This window comes from Charadrius vociferus, unplaced genomic scaffold (assembly GCF_000708025.1).
Source record: "Charadrius vociferus isolate BGI_N301 unplaced genomic scaffold, ASM70802v2 scaffold118, whole genome shotgun sequence".
NCBI classification, from domain to species: Eukaryota; Metazoa; Chordata; class Aves; order Charadriiformes; family Charadriidae; genus Charadrius; species Charadrius vociferus.
In genome coordinates, this window is record NW_009649846.1 from 358,756 (window position 1) to 370,923 (window position 12,168).

General features: G+C 36.5%; 1 protein-coding gene across 1 annotated transcript in view; it reads right to left on the reverse strand.

The window, feature by feature from the left end:
- Nucleotides 1-12,168, reverse strand: part of DDX10 (DEAD (Asp-Glu-Ala-Asp) box polypeptide 10) — a 194,268-nt gene that overhangs the window by 156,052 nt on the left and 26,048 nt on the right. Inside the window, exon 10 of the mRNA XM_009890920.1 lies at nucleotides 5,935-6,036. Coding sequence (XP_009889222.1) covers nucleotides 5,935-6,036 — 102 coding nt within the window. The remainder of the gene's footprint in view (nucleotides 1-5,934; nucleotides 6,037-12,168) is intronic.

Below are 12,168 nucleotides of genomic sequence, written 5' to 3' on the forward strand. Positions count from 1 at the left end.
AAGCAGGCAAAAAAAGTAATTCAACAATTAACTTTTTTCTTGATACCTAAAAGAATTTGCAAGCACCTGAAGAAAATAAGTAAACACAACGGCCAACATCGCTTAGTCAGAGGCAAAACACGACTAATCAGTTTGATTATCCTTCATAGCAGCATTAGCAGGCTTTACTAATCGGAAAGAAACAGATGTCATATTTGATGTCAGCAAAGCATCTGGCAGTTGCATTCTCATAAGCTAGGAAACCATGGTCTACAAGAAATCTTTAAGCAAATGTAAAACTGTCCTTGGAGCTCCACGCAAAGAGTATTTGGGACTGTCAACTACTTATTGTTGTCACCGTCAAACTCAAAATGCATACCAAGTTCCAATTCTCACCCGGGCCCATGATTACTCATTATTTTCTATGACTTGATTATTGTGGGAATATGATTCATTACTTAGAGGAAACAATACATCATTGGGGCCCCAAGCATAATGGACAATAATCTTAGACAAGATGTATGTTAACTGCACATCAATTTTAGTTTGAGTAATATGTTGAAATTTGCAGAAAAGGGTTTGAAAAAGACAGAAAACACAAGATACTTTACAGTTAAAAGCATGGTGGTGTAAACTTAGGCAATGTCAACCAAGAACACGGTGACCCAAGCACATTTTGAGGTTATGCATTTGTTAAGAAATGAGTAAATTTGCAATACTGCATATTAAAAAAGGATCATAATACTGGATTCTCTCCTTTCCAACGCTGTAACAAGACAACCACCCACTGTTGTCTTCGTTTCATGCTGGGATTCCAAAAATAAGAAAGCTAGTCATTGTTAAATTGGATTTTAGTTTTAATGAGTTTGCATGTGTTTTCTTTCTGAACAAATAAAACTCCTTACAATAATTATATACATTGACTATTTGGAGAGACAAAAATAAAAAATAAACACTTAAATGAAATATTGCAATTTATAAGGTTGCCTAAACAGCCAAGAACCAGTGAGCTAGAACCAACTATGCAAAGACTAGAAGGGGTTTTTAGGACATTGTCTGTCATTTTAACTAGGCTGTTTCTTTTCTTACTCTGTGAGCACAAATCTTGCATTTAAAGAGCAGTATAACTTTTCGAAACTGTTATTTTGCCTAGCAGTTACATAAATGGCCACACTTGACTGTGCCACGACATAAATATGAACTCAGCTTGCTTGCTCTTATGAACTGATCAGACAGCGCTCTCCAAATTGCCTGGTAGATACGCACTCTGCTTTCCTCTCATTTCCCCTGTTTTTAACGCCAGGATACAAGCACTGTTTAACCAGATACTCTCTCTTCCCCTTCCTCTCCAAAGAAGAATTTAAACAAAAAAGCCCAACAACCATCAAAAAGACCATGCTGCCATGATGTGGCAGAACAGTTTCCATATTCCACCCAGCTTCCAAGCAGCAGCAGGTTTTGCTCTGTGCTCTCAGCCTGGTGACACTGGACAACCTGGAAGGATGGAGAGAGGAGGAAGACCTAAGGAAGGCTGTTCAGAGTCGCCAGCCTCACACCAGCAGATCACGTACAGGAGCATAACCACGCTGGTTAGTGACACCAATGGATTGTCCTACGGTCATAATGCTAATTAGGATGCAGCAAGTTCTAATAGATTCTCTAGTTTTAATATCACTGTCATGTGCAATACATATCCAAATATTCACCACTGTCAGAAAAAAAAAGCTGTTTTTTTGTTGTTATAGTTGTTTTCTTCAAGACCACATTTTTGCCATAATATTAAAGAAAGCAATATTACATCATGGGTATCTACATACTTGCAGTTCCTTTAGTAAAATTTTCTAGACACAAAATTTGTTACGATAACCCCTTAGGAAGCAGCTCTCATCAAGAAAATTGGATGCAATGAGGTAGAGTCAAGGTATTATCAAAAATAATTTCAGTTTACAGCTTGTATCTAAAACTTTGAAATTATAAACTCCTTATAAATATGTACATAATATTTAATATTTTCAGAGTAGCTTTTTGCCATATTTGAATGCTTTAAAATACCATATTTATTATTGCATATTTTGCATTTTCTCTTGCTCCGTCTGAACGATGAAAAAGAGATCTATTATTAAAAGCACTACCTGTAAATTGGCAGCTTGTGCCGATTAGAAAGGTATGGTACACTAACAGGCTCTACAGGGAGCTTGGATTTAAAATTGAAAACTAAGAAAACAGCCCAAACCCTAGCCTTTTGCATAGGTATTCAGGAAAAGAATAAAGTTATTGCCCTCTCTCCTTTCAAATCATGGAACTGTTTTACAAGCTCTGTCTCAACGAAATAAAGAAATGTTAAGAGCTGTTTGTGAGTCAGAAAACACAAACCAAGGAAAGTAACAGAAAAATGGTTCTTGCAATCCCTGTGCAAGATAACAGGTTAACAAGAACAGCAAAACACTTTAATTGACAGTGATGTTTTAGAGACAAAAAGCTTTCAGAATTAATTTCAGAAGTTTGAAGAGTTAAATTCTGTTAGCAGCAAGCAATGCTCATTTCCTTCAAACTTACAAGTTAAATCAATTTTTAAGAATCTATAATTAAGTGAATATGCACAAACAACACCAGAAGACTTCAACAGAAGACGTGGAACATGATCCACGGGTTGATGGAACTTCTTCAACAATTCATCAACTGAACAGGATTGTATTAATTGGGAAGCTAGCTAGAAGTAAGCAACCTAAGAAAATTTGTAGTTAAAAACTTCTAGGATGAAACTGGTTTGCAATCCACAAGTAATTACAAGAAAATTTTTTTAAAGATTTTAGTTGGCATCTTAGATGTACAATGCTAAACCATTTAAGCCTTAACCACACTGGGTAGACAATTCTCAGTAAAAGCATTCCCCTTCATTACAATGGTACAAATACAAAGGTACATTTTAGAGACTGAAGAACTGGATCTCAGGCAGGCTGTTCAAATATATTATTCATCAAAAGCCCTGAAATTGCTTATAATGATTTCAGTTAAGAATGTTACTTAAATGTATTTATTATACATATGCCCTAGTGGCTTGGTGAAAAAATGAATTTTTGGGGTGGTGTTAAAAGAAAAAAAAAACAAAAACACCAAAACAAAACAAAGTTTTCCATTGGTGTAACTTCAAATTAGCAAGAATGTGTTAAGAGATGCAGCCACAGATGTCTCTCCAGAGACACATCTAACTTGGATTACAAATAGATGACGCAATTATTGGGGGAGGAAATGAAATATTTCCCTTCTTAAAACCAAATTGTTATTCTGGTACAAAAATGCCAACTTATATTTACATGAATAAACACAGGTTTAAGAGGCTTTTTTATAGCGTCCTATGATAAGCTGTGCAAACAATTAACTGCATTACTCAAGAAGTTAAAAGCTTAGCTGTCAAAGAAAGGTGAAATATTTATAATATGCATGACATCAGACATTTATTTAGTGACTATCAAAATAAAATAAATTACTTGAATAACTATTATTTTAAGAAGCAAAAAGATGAAGTTCAGAAAAAGAAAAAATTTGCTTACGCTGTGGTGGTTATACAACAGATCCTTTTAAACCACCATGATGCTTAAAGGAAAAGAAAAAGACTTTAATTCAGTTTCCTTACTGATATTGCCCACATGGTTTTTTTCATTGTTTGGGTATTTTTGTTGTTGTTATTTTGTTGTCCTTGTGTGGGTTTTTTTAAAATAGCAACATCAAAAGAAAGCTTTAAGCACAATTAGACTTTTGGTAGTTGTTTGACTCCATTCCAGTCCTTATTTTTGCTGCTATAGCAAAAGTTCTCTTACATTTGAAGCTCCTGCATGTTCTACACAGAATCGATATCGGTGTTTGACCAGAAAAGGTGTACTTACTTCACTGGCTGCTGTGTACTCAGTTTGTTACACAGAAGCAGCATTCACAAGTGCAGATCACAAGTGCCTCTGAAATGCATACACTATAATATCAATACCACGCACCAAAAATACTCTAAAAAAGTAAAACTAAACCTTAAATCTGGAAAGTGCTCTATGCATGTTTCTGTCCTCTGCAAAAATGACAACTTGTGACCAGGTGTGGCACGCTTGGAGTGATGACATCCAACTATGCTATCAAAAATGGCAATCCTCAGGGAAACCAAACAGAGAAATCAGCCTAGTGAAGCTGAACACTGGAGCACTCAAAAAGAGTAAGATTCAATAGGAACTGACAGTGTTTTGTGTTTATCATTCCAAGCTCTTGCTTCTTTCCCCTTCATTATAGCTGATCACACAAGCCTTCTTTTTCATTTGTAAAAGCAAAATAACAAGTTTGTTGCAAGTCACCATCATATGAAATTGCAATCAACCAGGCTATCCTGACTTACTTTAATGCATCCCATTATTGAATTTACAATAGAAAAAGTCAATGAAGTAAAAAAGATTCTCATTTAGCAGATTTTAATAATGACAAATCCCACGGTATGTGTTCACTTTATACCTTAACTCAAGTTTTGACATAAACGAATATGAAAAGTGTAATAAAAACCAGATAACAATATAAGTAGTGGCAATTTCTTACCATCCTTCGTTACACTAGAATCCAAAGAATAAAGCATAGGTAATTTTGGGCAGACCTGAAGGTTTAAGCAACCAGGTAACAATAACCACTTGAAGTTTTACCCTACTTTGACTTCTTCTCAAAAACAATTATTCCACAAACACTTTCTGCATACAGTTAATTATTTTCTTTGCTTAGATATCCATATCTTCACATTCAAACCTCAGCTTTTCAAACTAAAAGAGTCCTAGCCTTGCTCATACCCACTTGTACAGAAACTTAGTTTTCTACCTTGCCATCCTTCTCTGGATTTCTTCTGTCTCCACTCTGTGATTTTTGGCATTGTATAATCTGAACTATATAAGTATTCAAAATTGAGTCAGGCTCATGCCACATTTTTTGGCTTGCTTTCAAGTCTTCTTCCATATTTCCTTCACATTCTGTTTCCTCTTTTGATTTAGCATTACACTGAGACACTCAGAGAACAATGAACACCTTCCTACCTAGAGCTGCTAATTAAGAAATTCCCACCGATGCTTTTTAGTAGTGTAGCTTTTTTCTATTATTTTTACAGTTAGAGTTTTTGTCCTTCTTACATGTCCATTACTCTGCATTTAATAGACATTGGAAATATAAGTGCTTTTTTTATTTTTACATGGTATTATTATGCACTTTTGCAACTCTTTTAAAGCCAGTTCTCTTTTGTACAGATACCATAGATCTCTATAGGTCACCATCGGAATACTCTCTGGTACGTAAAATGACCATTTAGCCACATCTTGTATTTCCTGTTTTTCAGCTAACCGATTCGGAAAGATCGTGACAAACTGGAGAAACAGTCTAGAACTAAAGAAAAGACAGGTAAGAGAAACAAGAATGATAAAAGGTATAAAAACATAAAAGCACAGATTAAAGAAATTGTAATTGTTTAATCTGTAAAAGAAAAAAGAGAAAGAGACAGCATGAAAATGTTCAATTACATAAAAAGTAGTTGCAAAGAGTAAGAGAATACATAATTTTCCATATATATTCTTGGCACAGGACAGAAGAAATTTTTCACTTAAATTACTTACAAGGCTTATCGGACACTTGAAAAAACCTTAATGGCAGGAAGTGTTAAGTATAGATGAGATCACTTTGGGAAATTGTGAAACTATTCATTGGCAAGTTAGACAGTTAGAGAAGAATGATTTGTGCAGCTGATCCTGCCTTTGGGAAAGGGGATGGAAAAGGTAACCTCTCAAGGTCTTTTCCTTCTTCAACACTATCAAAATCAAATTATCTCCCTTGTTTGTCCAGCTCCAGGCAATTCAAGCACTTTACTCCATCAGGATTGTCATAGACTCATCACACATTATTCTTGTAGAAAGAAGGCTGAATAGCAAAGGCAAGACATTAGGCACTTACTTGATTTCACTGACAGGTACTTTCCTCTGTGCCAGCTGTTCCACCATGCCTTTTTCTTCTGAGGGAAGCAATACTAGCAAAGCTTCACCACCTTCTTTGTATCTGATCGGGGAGAAAAAAAAAACACACAAGAGAGACCTCAAGCAAACATGCAAAAAATACAAGTTTTTCTTGATACTTTCAATAACCAAGAAGAATTTACACTTGCTTCCTTATGAGCAGCCCAAAGAGCAGACAAAAATCCTCACTTTACTAAGGGAAAAGAAAAGGCAAACCAGTTAAGTGATTTGCCAATATCTCCACTTGAGCTGATTTCAAAACTACACCTAGACTAAGGCGTAGATTCAGATCAGTGGATCTTTTCTCCCCTAGATTAGAAATATTTCTGTAGTAATCAAACAGCACTTGATCAAAGCTTACAATACTAGAAGATCTAGCTACTTGTAGTCATCCTTTACAGAATCACAGAATGATAGGGGTTGGAAGGGACCTCTGGAGATCATCTAGTCCAACCTCCCTGCCAAAGCAGGGTCACCTACAACAGGTTGCACAGGACAGCATCCAGGCAGGTTTTGAATGTCTCCAGAGTGGGAGACTCCACAACCTCTCTGGGCAGCCTGTGCCAGTGCTCTGCCACCCTCAAAGTAAAGATGTCCCTCCTCATGTATAGATAGAACTTCCTATGTTCAAATTTGTGCCCCTTACCTCTTGTCCTATCCCTGGGCACCACTGAAAAAAGACTGTTCCTATCCCCCTGGCACCTTCACTTTAAGTATTTATAGGTATTGATAAGATCCCCCCTTCAGTCTTCTCCAGACTAAAAAGACCCAAGTCCCTCAGCTTTTCCTCATAAGAAAGATGCTCCAGTCCACTCATCATCTTAGCAGCCCTTTGCTGGACCCTTTCCAGCAGTTCCCTATTCTTCTTGAACCGGCAAGCCCAGAACTGGACACAGTACTCCAGATGTGGCCTCCCCAGGGCAGAGTAGAGGGGGAGAATAACCTCCCTCGACCTGCTAGCCATATGCTTCTTGATGCACCCCAGGATGCCATTGGCCTTCTTGGCCACAAGGGCACACTGCTGGCTCAGGGTACCAACAGGCAAGTCTTAACATGTGGTAACAACTTATCCTTTGCACATCCTGCAGGTGTAGAGGCTAAGAAAGGGTAAGTGCCTTAATCCCAAACAACAACTCCTACTTGCACATTCAATAAAGACTACTTTTCTAACAGGTCACATAGGCATCACTGAAAGAAAAGTACAAAAACAAGAGTTCTTTCACTTATAGAAGCAGTTTTTAGGTGCAAAATAAAAAAATACAATAAGATTGATCCCATAAGAACATATCTAGTATTCACTCTTCAATGCACTTAACAGCTGTATCAAATGTAGCTTACTTGGTAATTATTCAAGATACTTGGTTGGCAAAGAAATAAAAATTCTTCTATTTTATTCTTAAAGCATCTTTATGTTAACTTCCTTCTTGTGTAAGCAAATGTCAGTTCCTACTGTCAGCAAATTTATCTACTTGAGGACATTCATGGAGAAAAATTCCCAACAGCACTAGTAAACAAACAAGACAATGGGTTTAAGTCCTACTGTAGTGGCGTGGTTTAACCCCAGCAGGCAACTAGAACCACACAGCTCACACACCGCCTCCTCTTCCACACCCCCACACCGAAGGGTGAGGAGAAAAGGGGAAAAAAAGGAGGGGAAAGGGAGGAAAAAAAAAAAAAAGTGGGTTGAGATAAAGACAGTTTAATAGAAACAGTAACAGAAAAGGAATAATAACAATAACGACATGAGTCACTCCCACCATCCGGTGAATTGGCTTGCGGATTCCCGCTCCCCAGCTAGCCCACATTTATATAGTGAGCATAATGTCTAAGGTATGAAATATTTCATTGGCCATTCCATTGTTCTGTCTATGCTTCCATGGGAAGCTGAAAAAAGTCCTTGGATAGTGTAAACATCACTTTGCAACAACTAAAACCAATAGGTATTATTGACATTCCTTTCACAGCAATCGCTAGCAAGAAAATGAGCTCTTTCCCAGCTGAAACCAGAAGTAGTAATGATCAGTTAGCTTATCTGCATTATCTAAGCCCATATCTATTGTAACACATGTATTATTTCTTCATTTACATTTACACATAGTTCTTATGAGTATGGATTTATAGGAAAATATTTTGGAGTCCTCAATTGTACAAAAAACACCAATCAAACTACATTTCAGAAGTATGCCAAAATTGGACACAATCCAACTGACAGTGAACTGATGACAACAATGTGTGGGACAAAGCAAAATATGAGAGTGGTACGTTACTATGTAGAGCAGCTCTAACTGCCAAGAGCTACTCACACGGAAGTCCCTAAGCAGCAGCAGATTGTAAGCCTATACATAAAACTGCTATGACTACGAGTATTCCATTTATTTGAAACAGAAAATACTCATTGTATTATTTTTCAAGTATTGTTTTATATCAAATTATTTACTACCTTAACAGGCATTTGGTTTGGTTCCTACTCCAGTCATATTTGTCTTTTCTTCCTATGCTGGTAAAATTTTTCACCCATCTTAAGCATATTTGGTTTGCCCTTTCTGTTTTCTGTAAGGAAAGCTACTGTTTCCTCAATCTTTATTCCACCCAGTCTGTTGCCATACCATAAATCTTCAGCTTCTGTTACTCCATCATACATTCTCCTGTTGGATCTTTACTCCGATTGCATTCGCCATGCTTCAACAAGAGAACCATCAAGGAAAGGATATTATACAAAAGGTATAAACTGTCAGCAGAAGGCTGGAAGATGTTTGTCTTTGGGTCAGAGACCACAGAGAACAAGACTATGCCAGCGTAGGTCACATATCTTTCCAATAAAAGCTCAGCAATAACAGACGAAAACAGCAGTCTAGTCTTTGTGGATAGAAAAGGGGACATAAGTGCTATTTAAGGAAGTATCAGAGTCAAGACTCCTTGGCTTAAGAGAGCTTTAAAGTTGGAGGCCAGAGAGTGCAGAAGGATCTTCTCAGGCACACCAAACAAGAATCATAGTGTTAACTGATAAAAAATCCTTTCAGATGGAATATAGGGAGCCCACATTTCTCCAAGTGTAAACAGTTATCACTTGGCAAAAACCGTACTACAGAACTGTTTGAAAACTATAAACACTATCTGTCACAGCATAGTAAGCAATGCAAGTAGCAACAAAATCTGCAGTTAAAACAGTCTGACAGCTTTTATTACAGCTCTTTGCTTTCATTTGATGAATTTGAAAAACCACAACAAAATGCTCTTGGTTGCCTTTTTTTTTTTTTTTTTGCCCAATGTTCTACATGACGGGTTTGGGGACTGACATTTAGAGATAATTTTGAAATACTTGATAAATGTTTTCATCATGAGATATTAACACTTACATTTTAAATTTTGATATTTGACATGGAAATCGAATTCATACAAGAGGAGATTCTCTGCCACACACCAACACTATGTAAATTTACTGGGTTTATATGGTTTGGTAAGAGTACCAAAAGAAACGGTAAGACATTTGGACTTTGTCCCAAAAAACACTGCTTTAGGGCTGTGGGTGAAGGAGAGATACTGTACAAAAATTAGTAACTTGATTTTAATTCATTTAATTAGTGGACCTAAAGTGTTCTTAATGCAGAAATATCAGTTTGCAGAACCTTTCTAAGAAAGTTGTAAAGCAACCCATATGCTTGGTTTAAGGCAATTTATTACCTTTACCAACAGCATAGGAGGATGTAAGTTACTGCTGGCCAAACATCCCAATGAATGTTTGGGTCTTTTATATAATAACTAAGGTTGGGAATGACTTACATAGACCAAGTACACCTTCTAAGAAAGCTCTATATATTTTAACCCAGCCAAATTCCAGATGATATTTTCACAAAGTGGGTGCATGTCAGACACTGCCACTTCCTGAACAAGTCATGAAATCCTGGAAAGCCACTGAATCTTAGAGGACTTTGCATTTTATAGTAAAAATTGATGATCACAGTTCCAAGGCAGCTAGTTATTCATCAAAAGAACCTAAGCTCTTAGAGCACTGTTGGAAGGAAGGATGAAAATATTCTCTTTTATCTACCCAAGGTTTGTATCAGACAGAAAGACAGAGATAATATTGCTGCCAATACCAGTCCCACCAACTTAGAGTACAGAGTAACACACAGCTCTGCTCTTCTCTTCAAAACAGATGCTATGAAAGGAAAGGAATCAAAAAAGAGCTATGAGAATGATCACATAAAAACAGACCAAGAAGAGACAGAGGTTTCCAAACACCTATACTTCCTCATCTTTTGGCAGTTAACATTAAAAACATTTCTCAGAGCTGATGCCTTCACAAATACAAAGAGACTGAAAGACATCTGGTAACTGTTGATGCAGTGTAATCTTTTTCCTTACCTACTTTGGAAACATTCACTCTTTTAAATGACAATATTTTAAAAACATACTTGAAGTCAAGGAGGAACAGTCTTTGCCCATTTTTTATATTGTAAGTGTGATTTAATTAATTAAAACAGACATTTTAATATTAATGCAGTTCTTCAGAACTAAACATGAAAATGAAATCATTACAAAATTGAGAAAGCTGACAACCAAACAATCTTAAGTACCATCTGGGAAGGTTTGTATCTGTTCAGTGTCCCCAGTGGGTGTTTAGTTAAAGAAAGCAAAATGAAAACCTATTAAAAAAAAAAAAAAAAAAAAAAGGAGTTTTACTTAGGCAAAGTATTATTTCTTGAAAAAGAAAAGAACAACTTAGTTATGTGCTAGTAAGAAAATTATGGTCTTAAAGATACCCTCAAGAAGAGAGGTTGTAGTGGAAAACTTAAGCTTTCAGAAGTGTTTTCTCTGTGTCTTTCATACACAGCTTCTATATTGACAAACTTATAAAAGCACATGCTACTAAAAACTGGCATAAACAATAAAGAAAAGAACACTTAGATGTTCTGCTCAAAATTTGTTTCCATTACAATGCCTAAAACATAGTAGAAAAGAACATCCCTCAGTATCCTAAGGGAATAAAGTTCTCCACTAAAGCCAACAAAAGAACTTTTCTGTAGTTATTTTCCGTAGACCGATAAAACCTTTAAACCTTTATAGACAACAAAGAGTCAATCTCAGCTACTGAAATTCTTCAGCAGGAAGACTACTTCTGCAGCAGATGAGAAGACATCAGAAGTTCTCCCCATTCTTGCTGACTGTAGCCTCCAAGTTGTCCATCATCACCAAAACCAAACATCTGTCCTAAAAGGCTAATTTACTCTGGTGATTTATTATTCACTATGTATGCACCTCAACTGTGCTGGAGAAAAGTAAATTAAAAACCTCAAAGTAATCAAACTTTCTTGGACTGTGTAGTAATTGATGATATTACTTATCTTGTCATCTCTTCAAGGTGATCAAGAAACCAGAGCAGGGACCCATCTTTGCGCTGCAATCTTAACAGTCTCTTGGATACCAGACACAATTCACTCCAGTTCTATGGAAAATTGCATCTTACTTGCAGAAAGTGTTTGAAAAAAAAGTTACATACTTCTAGTTCATATCTGTCTTATTTTCTAGAGTCTATTGGCTTTAATATTTATCAAAAAGGCAAATAACTTGTCTGCAACTCAATCTTGACTTACAAGCAAGGAAGCTGTGACAAATCATGATTAGCACTATAAAGCTAAGGGTAGGAGTGATATATTTACACTGACTGCAGATGAGAAAAAGGATGCCTATAATCAAGGGTAAGCACCAAAGTCTGGATGAGAAGGAAATGGGATAAATTATTTAGGACAATAGGGTGCTGCCTAATGAGAAGTAAAGAAAAATGGTTTGAAATGTCAAGAGCACCATTTCCCTAGGAAAGAAACACAAAGAGTTGCCAGAGAGTTTATTTTCATACCAAACCCCCCCCCAAAAAACAGAAAAGCTAAAATCAAGAGGATAGATTCTGTCATGGTGAATAAACTATGTTAAACTTCTGCTAAAAATCAGGCTGAGCTGACAGCTGGTATCAAGCATGAAGGAACTAATAGCACGGTGACAATTCAGTGAGGACAGGATGAGAAAAAAAACGCTTTTCGTGCACACCAGACAGACACTCAATTTTTGCTAATCTTAACCTATCCTAACCTACCCTTGATCAGATCCAGCCAAAGGTTGCACATATCCCTAGCCAATACTATTAAAGCAAATACTACTACCATTATCACAAAGGCAA